At 35.7% G+C, this 14,845-nt stretch overlaps 1 protein-coding gene across 1 annotated transcript in view; it reads right to left on the bottom strand.

The window, feature by feature from the left end:
• FER (fer (fps/fes related) tyrosine kinase) overlaps window positions 1–14,845 on the bottom strand; it is a gene marked incomplete at its 3' end in the record, with an annotated part of 98,944 nt that overhangs the window by 17,910 nt on the left and 66,189 nt on the right. Inside the window, exons 12-13 of the mRNA XM_009082014.1 lie at window positions 12,735–12,857; window positions 1,939–1,995 (exon numbers count right to left, since the gene is read on the bottom strand). Of these exons, the coding sequence (XP_009080262.1) occupies window positions 1,939–1,995; window positions 12,735–12,857 (180 nt within the window). The remainder of the gene's footprint in view (window positions 1–1,938; window positions 1,996–12,734; window positions 12,858–14,845) is intronic.

Here is a 14,845-nt window from a genome sequence, read left to right as displayed (position 1 = left end):
TCATATTATTGTATTTTGTGAATACTTTAAACTTTCCTTTCTTTCCTGGGTGATGAAGATTTCATTACAACATGCGCTGAATACAGTATTGCCAAAGAACGAAACAGAAAAGGGAAAAAAGAAACTAACAGACGGAAAACAGTAATGTGCTTCTAGCAACCAGGGTAGGCCTAATCGCATTTCCAGTATTATTTTCTATACCCTAGGACAAGGAAGATGTAGCTGGCAAGCAAGGCATAGGATTTATGACAGTCCTTCTAAAATAGCACTTCCTTAGGCCAGTACACTACACCTCCCATATCTAAAATGACATGAGGAGGCCAAAGGTAAGAAACAGTCACTCCAAACACACCTATCCTCTAACCTTCTAGATGAAGTATTTCACAGTGAAATCTGAACTCACCCTAAGCACTACTTCAGTCTTGAAAATACTTTATTCTTTATTTAAGATATCTATGTATCTATCTATCTATCTGATTTTTAATACAACATGTTCCTATTATAAAACTTGTTTTGTGGGGTATTATAGAATTAATACTGAGTAAGTAAACAGACCATTCACTCCTGAAGTGAAGGAAAATCTTCATCTTTTATGCATTAAACTCTCCTGATTTTCTTCCTCATCTTTTCTAGGCCACTCAAGGTTTTATAGACTAGATTTCTCACTTTCATTGAGAATGGCTGTAGTTTATTCGACATTTTGTCATACGGATGCTGATAACCCTGTCATTCTTTTTTAGTTTGACTAAATCTTTCTAGAGATGGATGCGTAACAGATTTATAATATGTTCAAAGAAAGTTTTTATCCTGCTCTGTATTTTTTAAAGAACATACTCTTCTATAATCATTTTTAAGTTCTGAGTTGTCTTTATTGAATGTTAAAAATGCTTTGTGCCAAAAACATGCAATACACATGCAAATTCAATTTACTAAAATGGTACTTGGATTGCTTTAACTGGTTTTACTCATCAAGACTAATTTATGGAGTTTTTTTAGCAAGTCAAAGCTTTTTTACGCCTGAACCATCTTTGTTTTTCTCCCTTGATACTATTCTGTTTAACAATGTGAAGCTGTCCCAGTACCTGCATCTTAAGCATACACAGCTCTGTCTACTGGCAGATAATACTTTTTTTCATCTTACACTGACAAAGAGATTATATCCTGGGTAACAGAATCTTCTGACAGTATTCAATTCCCCTATTTCTTAAACTTCTTAGCAATTCTTTTAGTGCATATCTTAGTAAGAAGTTTCCTCCTCATTTAATCTTATTTTTCAATTTTTAGGAAGTCTTTTGGAACACTGTGTCCAGAGTGGCACTCACAATGCAAAGGCAGATACAAATGTGCCAACAGTGTAAGTAAGGAGCTTACCCAATTTTAAACATTTATGGCCCCTAAACAGAATTTGTAAACTACAAATTTATAAACTACACTGTACAAGAATTAGGTTAATACAAATAAGATTGTGAAGTTACCTAGCATTTGCCAGTGAATGAATGAATGAATGAAAACAATCATACATAAGCGATGACCATTTGTTTTAGGATATTGGTGTAGTCATCTCATTACATCAAATTTTATAAATAAATGCATAAGACTGTTTCTTTACATGTTTTTATGCGTATTTTGCAACAATGTTTTTATAATACTACAGAAGGTAAAACAGCCACATCATGCTTTACAGAAATCTAGGCAGCTTAAAACCCCTCCAAAAAAGAAAAATATGTATGCTAGTTAAATACTTTCAGCACACACATTTTAACATCTACCAGTAAGTGCGATATATGTTTGTTTTAAGCACAAGGCTGTCTTGTGCATGAGAGTAAAAGAATTGATATAAAAATGGCAAACTACAATAACAGAAAAGATAAGGTAAACAGAAAATGGCTCCATGATTAATATATATTCAAATGTTGTTTAGCTCACTTTATTACTTACTTTGCCCAGTAATTCCCCCAGTGTGACATCTTCATGATTGAGAACCCATTTCTTATCCTATGAAAAGGAAAGAAGAATTTTCAGACTGCGCAAATATGTAAGATGCAGTTTTTATAAGACACATTTCAGTAGAAATGGAGTTAAAGATATATTATATTCAGAACACAAGCATTCAGAATCACAAGTATGCCAATAAGTTTTAAAGCTAAGCATTTATAATTCAAGAGGTTAGAAAATGTGCCATATAATCAAATACTGAGTTATACCACATAGAAAACTTTTAATATAAATTAAGTCCACAACATGACAGGATATATGTAGATAAGCACTAAGCAAATTTTCACATAAGCTCTGGAAATTATATCTAGCACCCTGTTTTCAACAATTCCCCAAGTGAAAATTGAATAAGAAAATTTCATTTTAGTATATGAAATACCTTATCGCTAGATCAAAAAACTTCCCACCTTCTTCTCCTCAGTGCACTTGAAAATGAACTGATTTTTCTACTTATGTACAACATACATATTTGAATCTCTTACATCTTTTCTGGTAGTTTGAAATATTACAGACAACTACTTGAAAAAAACAAATTCCAGTTAATGTATTTCAGCCAGCAGGACCTAGGCAGAGACTGTTCCCCTGTACTCAGCACCAGTGAGGCCACACCTCAGTTGTGTCCAGTTTTTGGCCCCTCTCTTCAAAAAGGATATTGAGGTGCTGTAGCATGTCCAGGGAAAGGCAACGTTAATGCAGAAGGTTCTGGAGTTTATGAGGAGCAGCAAGGAAAACAAATTCCAGTTAATGTATTTCAGCCAGCAGGACCTAGGCAGAGACTGTTCCCCTGTACTCAGCACCAGTGAGGCCACACCTCAGTTGTGTCCAGTTTTTGGCCCCTCTCTTCAAAAAGGATATTGAGGTGCTGTAGCATGTCCAGGGAAAGGCAACGTTAATGCAGAAGGTTCTGGAGTTGGAGCAGAGCAGCAAGGAAACTGAGGGTGTTTAGCCTGGAGAAGAGGAGACTCAGGGAGGATCTCATTGCTCCTTACAACTGCTTGAGCAGAGGAATGTAATGGTCTCTTTTGCCACGTCCCAAGTGAAGACAAGACGAAATGGCCTAAACTTGCACTGGGGAGGTTCAGATTAGATATTAGGGGAAAAAAATGTCACTGACAGAGTGGCTAGGCATTGGAATAAGTTGCCCAGGGAGGTGGTGGAGTCTCTGGAAGTGTTCAAGAGGCATCTGGATGTGGCACATGGGGATATGTTTCAGGAGTGATTGTGGCGGTGCTGGATTGATAGTTAGACTAGATCATCTTGAAGGTCTCTTCCAACCTTGCTCATTCTGTGTGATTCTACAATTCTGTAACAACAAGCTTAAGATCATAAAAGAAGGTGACCCTTTTTTTCTCCAATCTGAAAATTCTTCTTTCCTTTCAGATGGGGACTAAATCTTCTAATAAAATGTTCTCCAAATGCAGCACTGTGAATCAGCACTACTTCCTTTGGTCTATACAACCAGTTAAGCCTGCGGTCAACTCCAAAGGAAGGTGGAGGCCTCTATTAATTTATGTGTCCCACTTTTTGCATGGAAAAAAACATTCAGCAAGTAATCCAGAGATTTTTGGGTAACTGAAAGAATGAAAGGGGTACAGAAGAATTATGGTATACAGTGGACCTTGTATGGAAGACTACTTATGACAATACTCCACATATTTTGACAAACATTAATTCAGCAAACAAAAAAAGAGCAGGGATCATTGCTACTGAGATTTCTGTGCTTTTTTTTCTAAAGTATAATGCCACAAAATCACACAGATCATTGTTCTTCTAAGCTGTGCTCAGTGTACATTCTAGAGTTTCACTGCATGCCTCAAGTCACCCAAACTTCCAGCATGCAACCCCTCTCAGCCCCATCACATGAATGCCTGCAGGGGAGGGGAGGAAACTGGGAGACTTGAGACAAAGTTCTCAATAACCACCAATTTATTTTTCTCCTATCGACAAGATTATTGATTAAAATTACTGCCTCACTATCAAATATCATAAGTAATGCAATTCCTTCATCTCCTTGTTTTGACAGAGATATTTGCTGACTGGATGTCTCACTCAGAAGCTGTTACACTACAAATAGATATGGGGAGGAAACTGGGAGACTTGAGACAAAGTTCTCAATAACCACCAATTTATTTTTCTCCTATCGACAAGATTATTGATTAAAATTACTGCCTCACTATCAAATATCATAAGTAATGCAATTCCTTCATCTCCTTGTTTTGACAGAGATATTTGCTGACTGGATGTCTCACTCAGAAGCTGTTACACTACAAATAGATATGAAGTGTCCTGAAACTGTACACTTTCCTTTAACAGTAAAACTCAAGTTTAAGAAAACAATTTGCAAAGAAAGCTGTAAAGCAAAAAACCCCACAAAAATTAGTACTTGGAGGTATTAACATAATGGTTTTCAACACTGACATAAGTACTGTCAAAGCCAGAAAGGTACAGAATTAAAATGTAATGGATTTTTTACTGCTAAAGTCCCAGTATTCAGTACCTCAGGGAACAACATTTGAAAATATTGACAATATGGCATTTCAAAAACCTGTTTATGAAGAAAAAACCCTAATGATACTCTGTCAGCGGACTAATCAAAGAAAATGGCACCATAAACTGGAATCAAATGAGCTGCTGAAGGATTTGTTATCACTGTATCACTACATTAATCACTCCCTGTACATTTTATGAAAACCTTCAACCAATTATATCATCATAACTGATTTATTACATTGTCATGGTTCAGCCACACTTTCTACAATCCAAGAATTATTCAAAATCTGATCAGCTTTGTTTGCTATAAGCCCTGTTAAACTGCACCAAAGCATTTAATTCAGCATACAGTAAGAAAAAAAATCTAAGAGAAGAGACATCATACCAGTGTACAATGCTGGCACTAAAAAAGAAGCAAACCCAGTTTTCTAATTTGCAGTATGTTAGATATCCATTTAAATACTGGTTCCAAACAAAGTGTAACTAGTTCAGATAATTGGCCTTAATTAATAAACTGTAATATGAACAACACAGCAAGGTGGACAGTAACAAGGACAATAATTTTTATTGCAAGTATGTTGTCTCACTAATTCTATTGGAAGTGCACTGAGTTGAATATGTCATCGTCAATAATTTTGGATAGTTGTCAATAAATGTATGAATAAGGCACACAAATCAAAGGATGCATATTAGCATATCATAAAGTAATGTCTCTGATGATAAAGTTCACGATCTTTTCTAAGTGCTTAATTCTGATTGGGAATAGAATGTTAAGTATTTCTCTAGTTGTCAAATGCCATTATTCTACAGATGAATCATGTGTGCAAGCGATACTGAAAGTTAAAATAGAAATGTGACAGCAAAATGGGGCATAAAAAATATTTTTCAATGTAAGTATAGATCAACTGACTCTTTAATGCACATCAGTCCAAGTCACACAAATTTTCATTTCAATAGTTGCTTCTAAATCAAATGGACCAAATCCACCACATTTTTGTACCTAATGAAACTAATCTGAGCTACAGCAGACAGAATTCCCAAGACCATTAATGCCCATTGCAATTACCCACACAAGAAGCCTGTTTATGATGCAGCCCTTGCCTTGTGACACTATTACAAATCTCTCTTTATCTTATGCTTTTTCAGTTTTTCTACTGTTAATTTGGACCACAGAATATAAAAGTACTTTAGAGAAATTCAACTGCAGAAATGAGGACTTAAGCATACTTGTTTGTAATCTTAATGATTTACCTTATTTCCAAATGGAATTACTTAAGAAATCCACAAACTTTACCACATTTAACTTTATTTCTGTCCCTCTGTTTCTCCCAGGAGGAGAAACTGAATTACATGAATGTCATACTTCTTAGTCAAGCCCAGGAACTGACTTGGCTCAGCTCAAACATAGCTTCAGTCCTGGCTTGGGAGACAATCCTTTGTCAGACATAAGAAACTACTGGAAAAAGCACGTTTTTGAGATTCTTTATGGAACAATATCAGGGAAATGACAAGATACCTAAAGCACAGGAAGGAACTGCCTCAAGGCAGATACTTCTTGGGAGGGAAGTGAAAGACAAGCAAGAACCCTACTGAGACTGCCATAGTTAGTACACAGTTGTTCCCATTGCAGGCAAAGGGAAACCTTCTTCCCTGGCTGGGAAAGGCATTACTGCCTTCTGAAGCCATATCCTCCCCACCTATTCTGTTCAGTGGTGTTACTGTCCCCTGATTATTATTCCTTGTTGTTACTGAGCAGCAGAGCAACAGTGTGTAGTGATGCCTGGCTGCTCCCTGGTCTTATGCAGCCACAAGGGGACCCCCTGGCAGGCAGGACACTAGCCAGGACACTGGCCTCAGTGAGGGAGCAGGGCAGGTCAAGGCAACAGTCCCAAGTTCAGGTCTCCAAATCTGCAGTGTTAAAGCAGGTCTGGGGTCAAGCTGGGAAGTCAGCCTGTGCAATGAGGTCAGGGTGAAGGTCTGTCAGGGGAAGCAGTGCGAGACACATCCCCATGAATGGTGGACAGGATCGCAGTGACCAGGGTCATTCTAGAAGCCAGACAGAGGTAAGGGTCCAGGATCAGATGAAGCACAGGGGCACGTGGTCAGGCACAGGCAGGGCTGCAAGGCAACAGGAGCCAGGGCTGAGTAGCATGAGCCTCAGCCAAAAGTGGCTCCCATGAAACACTGTTCAGCTCTGCCTGGGACCTTCGCCCCAACCAAGGTGAAGCCCCCAGAGGAGGTCTGGAAGGAGCAGTCCCAGTCTGCATTCTTGTATGATGGTCCTGAGCCCTGGACAGGACTGGGAATGCTCTCAGAGCCCATAATGAGCTAGTTGTTTAGTAATAAGATGTTAGGAGTCCTACAATTGTGTTTTATCTCTGGAGGTATTGCTACATCAGTTGGCCAAACACTGAGAAACAATTTGTCAACTAAGTAGTTCACAAAGTGGAGAACTTGTTCAACCTTGACACTGCTACTCTTCCCCAATAGTAAGGTACTTGCTAACAGTCATCATACTGAAACAACAGTTTGCTAGTGACTACCTTTCCAGACTTTCTGAGACTACCCAGTATACTTGTTTGATTTCAAAAAAGATAAGCATTTTCAAAGAGGAGAGTTATTTCAAAAGTTAACAGTAACTCACAAAAAACCAAATACAAACAAACCAGTCATTAAAGAAATAAAATCTTCAACTGTGAAAAAGAATAGTTAAAAATAATCAGAAATGTTTCCTCTTACTTGTAAAATAAAGTATTCTGAATATATAGTACCTTTTTAGAATGTTAGTAAGTTTTATGGTTCCCTGGACCATGGTAAGTTTCAAACCTTCAGCAATCAGTAGGGAATGAATTATACATCAATCCTTGCTTCCATGGAGCTGTGTGCAAGGCCACTGAGGCCACAGTAAGAACAGCAGATGGTTGATGTATAAAATGCAATCTCATTTTTCCTTTCCTAAATTATGAGACTGAAATGTTATCACTATTACCCTAAATGTCTTTGAAATATGTAAGCTCAAGTCTTTAGTGCAGTTTTCCTCCTGCCTATCACCCTTCATTAGGAGAAACCACATCAAAGAAATCACAAATTATTATGCCAAGAAGAAGGCTTACAAATTAGTTGCAGTAAATTGTAACAGCTTTCAATAAAATGGAACACAGAACTAAGAATGAATACTCAGTGTTCAAATTCCCTTAGCATTATTTTTCTATAATTCTCAGTAACAATTTCAATCATTAAGAAGTCTAAACCAGCACTTTTTCAAATTAACAACCAGCAGTAAGGCAATTAGATACTAAACTTTTTAAAACAGATATTTTGGGAATTAAACACACATTCATGAGCCTCGGCTGAAACACTCAGTTCTGAAAATCTTAGCATTTCTAATACGAGAGAAAAAGGGATTAAAAGAAAATGCCACCTGTGCTTATATTCAGTTTCAGAGAACCACCAAAGAAACACAATTTTCTTATGCAAACTCCAAAGCAAGATTTGCAAAAGAAGAAGAATGAAAAAACCCTGATGGGGTTCTAACACAAGAAGTCGTCTAAGGACTTCTATGTTATTATCACTGTCTAGTTACCTCATGTTCTCTGTCACATTTACCCTTGCTAGTTCAGAAAGCAGTATCTATAGCAAATTTGGTCAATGCTTTTCACCTTAGGATGTAAGAGAGGTAAAAAAAAGGCTAAAAAACTATAGAGATTGGAAACCTTAGTAGATTTAGGGAACACTAAAGTTACTCAACCATAACCAAGAAATACCATAAAGAGAAGACTGAACTAGAAACATTCATTAGAGCAGATGTATAATGCCACGGCCTTCAGGGAAAAAAAAGGCTGCAAAAAGCTTTAATCACTGCATATAAAGCAATCATTGTTACTCTGTTCAGGTAGCATTATGTGCCTCCATTATTACAATAGATTTATATGAGATTTTTTGAGAAAAGAAATCTTTTCAAAATTGAAAGTAGTCAATATACCTGAAATCATACATAATTCGGTTTAGCACTTTGTTAGCACAAAGAGCAAATTACTCTCCTTTTGCTCTTTACTGAACTGGAGGCCACCCCTTGACAAGTACAGGTCATCATTACAGACAATACATTCCTTTTGTTACCTGACAGATATATTGCAACCATTTCTGCTACAAAACCTTAAAAACAAACCTGTAACATTTCTTTAAATTCTGAGAAAATAGGAACAAAACTGAAATGTATCTCTAGTTTCAAGATATAAAACACTTATCTGATGTCAACAGCTGCAGGCTATTGTTTGATTTCATGCATATGCAAGAAATCGTCATTTTCTACAAGTATATTTTTTACATATTATAAAAACTCACTTCTCATTGTGTATTCAACTTCCCTAAAGAAAATTAAATATATACTTTAACACTTAAAGCTGCCTGTATGTAAATGACTTTAATCACACTCATGAGAATTACAGCATTAGGCCAGAAATCAACACACAGAGACCAAGGCCCCAATGTGCTTCTCAGCATTCCTACAGAATGCCTGGCCAAACACTTGGGTATCATGCAGGCAGTTCAGCGTGCCACATGATATCCTTTTTGGAGCTATAAATCTAGCCACGAAACAGCTCTAATTGCTCACTGCTCTAGGCTGCTTTTTCCTTTCACCTGAGACTTCTGCTCCTGAACAGTTGTCCTCAGGTCAAACAAAATGATCTTCCCCAAAGACAGATGATCTTCCCCAAAGGCAGCAACATTACTGCCATTGTTTCCCTGTTCAGCATCTTAATTCTTTCCTGCCACAAGATGAGAATCTCTAACTGTGTAGCAGGATTAATTTGTGATAAACTTGACAGCCTCCTTCCTAAGTCTCTTTGCTTCTCTGTGTCTCCCAGAAGCATAGGAAGGCTTGGCTGAAACCAAGACCATTCAGGAGCTTCCTTCAAGTCCTCCACATCTGCCTTGCTACCTGCACCATGAGCATATGCACTATCTGCAACAGTGAACTTCAGCTTGCTTTGGCAAAATGAAGCAAGCCCAAACAGAACACCAGCAAAACCAACTAACACTAAGGGGAGTCAAAAGTCTGGAAAACACCTTTTGGTTACCTTTGCATGGATATTTTAACTAATTGTTAAAGGGCTAAGTGTTAGTTCGGTGATAATACTAAGAAGCTGAAACATGGAGCAGATAGATTATTTATGCTTCTCATATTAGAAAGCTGAGCTCAAAGACTTCTAAATACAAACTAGTGCTTAAACTGGTGAAAACTTCAGGTCGTCAGATTTTCATGAAAAGAATCTCTCCATGTATTCACTTAAATTTATATTTCCTCATAATTTCTTTCCATGTCTAAGTCATTACCATACTCATATCTTCTAAGACAACATCAGATCTGCATGGAATTCTCATGTCATTCACAAACTTATTTATCAACATCAGAACCACTACTATGAATTGTTTTTGCTTTTAACACTTTTCATTCATCTCAACATTTACATTTTCTCATGTACAATCACAGGCCTCTTTGCCATGTAAAAATAGATCCAGAATTTGAAAATGAAAGTTACTAGCAATGAACACACAGTCTAACTCATCTGACACAGCGCAGTTAATTTATTTTTATAAGCAAAGAATTCAAATTTACTAAAGAGGTTCCAAAGACTAGGACTAGAATAGAACTAGTGAAATAGTACCAGATCTTCAGAGTTAATCAGTTAGTGCTTCAGGCTCCTGAAACATGTATGTGGGGGAAAAGCAGTATTTCATGCTAGATCTTTCCAGGTTCTGAAAACTGAACTCCCTCCAATGAGAAGTTGTGCATCTTCATATTTTGTTTCTGCTGAAAGTTCAAGTCCTCAGGACTGCTCAATGGTGGAGGCATAGCATCCTAATGGCACTGGGCAGACTGGCTTCAAAGGTGTATTTCTGATCCAAGTGAAAACATTAATGCAGATATACATAGATAAAAATTGTACTCTTTCATTTCTTGATGACTCTCTTTTCTGGTAGTCAACCTGAAGCATATTCACAATTTAATACAGATTTTGTAAACATAAAAAAAATTTTAAAAATTTACAAACCTCCACGACATGAGGTCAAAGATGCTAAAAAGTTTAAATATACCTAATAAGGTTAAAACAGCATTTTTACTAATAAAGTCCTTGGGTATGCACTGAGGTTACACAGGGGCTTTAAATACCAGTCAGTCTATCAGTAATAAACTGAAGAATGTATTCTGCATTTTTTCTAAAAGATTATAAATAAATATGAGGGACTTTTCCATTAAAAAACTCACTTCCAGATATGTTTTTAATGTCCTCAGTTTTTCTAATTTAAATTCTATTATTACAGTATCATTAAAATTCCAAGCAGGCAGATTTGTTCTATATGAAATGGGACATGGGACAGGCCTTTTGTGACACAACCAAGACTGTTCCTTTCAAGGGCAACATCACACAAGGTGAACGCTAATTCTACTAATATGATAAAGGAGGAAGAATGACTGTGGGAAGGAAAGCAAAAACAAACTACAAAGCATCACTTTTTTTTTTTCTGTTAAGTTCTCTGACATATTTAACTTGCAGTTTCTAAATATGTTATTACAGTGGCAGCAATCTTCATGAAAAGAGTAAAGATTGTGTGAAATGACAAAGGCTGCTCTGCAGCTATAATGGGAACAAAGAAAATACAGTCTTTGCAGATGTCAAATGAATTTTAAGGAAATGATCAAAGACATTTTGGCAATACCACATGATGCATAAATTAGGTGTCAGAGTGCATATGCCACTTTCAAACAACTTAAAATGTCTCCACTTTCCCATATGAAAGGCAGAGGTTCATGCAAATTAAAAAGGAAAGCTCACAACACTCTTTTCCTTCATTGTGAAATACTTTTTCAGAATATAAGTAGTTCTTATGAGAATGGAGTACTAAAATCACCATAAAATCATAGCTCAAACCAAAAGCTATTACAAACCAAAATAATTTAAACATTTTTGAAAACAGCTGCTCTAAGCAATTCAAAACAAATCAAAACACCCTTTTCTCACTTAGTTCGAATAGTTTGTCATGAAGCAGTAAGTACACTACATACTGGGTTTAGTTTAGTATTAGTAGCTATCAGACACACATCCTATTTCACACAGTCTTGAAAGCCTACATACAACATATATAATAAATATGTATAGTTAAAAAAACCTACACAACAAAAGTTTCCTGTCACTCAGTACTCTTCTTAGCACTAATAGTCAGCATTACCATGGACAACCTTACTATTACTTTACCATTTATATCAAAATGCAATTATTCACAACGTCCTATGCTTCCTCATGTTTTACAATGAACGAAAGCAATATTTTGTGCTTGATAAAACATCAGTTTGATAATCATTAAGACGTTAATGTAAAATGTGCATTTACAATGCCCCATTCTTAAAATTATATAAAACAGTTAAGACAGGTAAGTGTAATTTCGAGAAAAAGAACATGCTTTACTATCTTAGAATTATTAGCAGAAAAGAAGTAGGATCCTGAACTAGGACTCTGAAATATGAATAGTCATGCTTCCTAAAATCTTGTTGAACACAAGCTTGAAACCAGTCTTTAAAAAAAATAATCAGGAACAAAAGGCTTATCCATACTTAATATTAACTAAGTAGGTACTAACTGCAAAACTACTGGAAGAAGTCAAGCTTCTTAAAACCACTGATATAGTTTAATACTTATCCCTTTTTGTTTCCATCCCAAAAGAATTTCTGCAATAGTTTACTGCTTGAAAAAGGAATGTTTATTCAAAATTTTCAAAGATGCGGGAATGACAGCACCTTTTTCTATGTCGGTATAATTTATTTTTGAGACATAAAACACAGATCAAAATGGAGTCATCTAAATTTCGTAAGACCTTCACCACTTAAGAGAACATAAAAGAAATTCCTTCCCTTATGAAAGTAAGGGCAATGAACTACTATTTTCAATTACTTACTTGTGAAATCCAAATGGGAAACCAAAAAGAAAAGTAGGAGGATATGTTGTAAGATGTTGAATGCCATTCTTTCAAGATAGCAAAAATTTATTTTAAGAATCCATATGGAGAGTTAATTAAAATGAGTGTATTGCACAGAGCTGAGAAGGCTGAAAAAACTCAGAAAAAGAGTTGCAAAATGAACAAAAAAGAAAAATATTCTGAGAAGTTGCATAGGACCATAATTTAAATAACAACAGAAATCCCTCCAAATTATTTTCAGTTAAATAGAGTTCTTGGAATGTATGTATTACCTTAACAACAGGATTCAGCAGAACGACACCTGATTTCTTTGTAATAACCTGCTTTGTTGTGTAATGATGCTCTATGAGCTGAGGAATAGTTGGAAACCCAGTTCCTTCAAAACGATATTGATTCTGTATGGAGGTAAAAGGAAATAATTATTTCTCTACAAAGACGATTTTGAACAAGAAACTGCAAAACCACATCACCAAACTTCTCTCAATAGTAACCAAACAAAGAAATGTTCACTTTTATGGAATTATTTTTCTGATCTATTGAATAGCATTTCTACTGACTTAAATGGAATGATAGTTAGGAAGATGATAAATTATTAAATGCAAAATTACTGCATCACTCATTTAAGGCACCATGATAAAACAATGTCTATTTAAACTCTTAATTTAAATAGATAGGGACAGTTAAATTTAAAACTGACAGAGCGAAATAAACTTATTCTAAACCAGAAAAAAACAACACTAACTTCTGAATTACTTCAATTCTAAGCATTACAAAAAGCAAGTAAAAAATCTGACAATAAAACAAACAGGAGTAAGTAATGCTATGTTATCTGATCTTACTGCATTTATAATGTTTTATAAAATTAATATATTCCTGGCACAGAGTATATAATGCATGATTGGTTTTTAACAAGGAGTATATAGCAGAAGGGTCTAAAGCATCTAAAGACAAAGCAGGTCATGCATATGATTCAGAGAGAAGATGGGCAAGACACTGCAGCTGATTCTGAAATAGGATAAAGTCTAGTGCTTACACAAGACACAGCATCTACAGTTAGAGAGCTCTTCCCAGAAGAAATGCCACAAATGAATCCCAAGAGCAGATCTAATATTAGTAAATGTACAAGCAGGTAGATCTATTGACCTGACAATGTTTGGATTGTTCAAGTTATGCAATATTAAACAATATTAGACTTCCATTTCAAATATAATTGCTAAGACAAAGTAGTGCAATTATGTTGATAAAGATAGCCCTTTTTTGTAGAAAATCCCCAGTACAAAGAAAGAGCCAGCTTACAGGTATGCCTTAAAGTAATACTTGGATTTGAAGGAACAATCTATCTTTCTGAAGGTCTACTTGCCACATAAAATGATTTATGCAAAACTATTTCAGTCACACTAAGTATACAATGTGCACTTATTTCTGCTGGGTCAGGTCAGAGAGCACCAAGCATCATCTAAGACCCTGTGTGTCTAGGTACAGGTCATTTTATTGCTCTGATTTTCTCATTCAGCAGTCTGACACACCAAAATCCTTTAAGGTCATAAAATCAAAATAAAATAAACACTGATATGTGGAAACATTCACTTCTACAACGAAAACTCTGGGTGAGAATTAATGAACACTCCAGCATGGTAATTGTCTGAAATCATTGATCCTGTAGAAGCCTTCCAACCTCTATGAAGTTTGAAAAGTATCACTGACTCTCATTAAAAGGAAATAAAGCAGGAACACAATATTGAGTTCCCCCAGACATGCCACATCTGCTGGGGATTTGGACAGCGTAAATATCACTATGTGATTCAATTTGTGTATTTTCTATATGTGGGAAACTTTATTACAAGAAACTGAAAAGGCAACATTACTGAATCAAAACTGAGAAAGATTTGCTGTAATATCATACTTCAACAAAAATTTCTAGCAATTTTATGGGCACTGTCATATTTTGAGTAAGTTTAAAATTCTGAAAGGTAAAAAAAAATACACATATTAAAAAAAAGCAGTTCAATAATAAGAATAAAAAGAAATACACTGGATAAAGGCATATAACAATTAATATAGTGTTAGTCAAGTTAGAGTACAAGGGGGTCAATTCTGGTCCTTAGAAGCATATATGCTATGCAACATCCACAAGCGTTTGTGTTATACTGAACAAAACAATAAGCATAGGGCTAAAAAGAACATAAGCATCTCTAGTGCATCAGGACTTCAATCCCCAACAGCATAAAACCCTACATAGATTATTTTCTTCTCCGTAACTGTCTTCAGTTTTTAGAAAGATTCAATATTTAGCATCAACTGCAAAAAATGGGTTTAAAAATAAATAAATAAATGAGTAGTAACAATTTCTGGATTTCAAAACATTTACAGAAATATCTTGGCT

This window comes from Acanthisitta chloris, unplaced genomic scaffold (genome assembly GCF_000695815.1).
Source record: "Acanthisitta chloris isolate BGI_N310 unplaced genomic scaffold, ASM69581v1 scaffold12759, whole genome shotgun sequence".
In the NCBI taxonomy this organism is placed as follows: domain Eukaryota; kingdom Metazoa; phylum Chordata; class Aves; order Passeriformes; family Acanthisittidae; genus Acanthisitta; species Acanthisitta chloris.
This window is presented reverse-complemented; position numbering and strand designations above follow the sequence as displayed.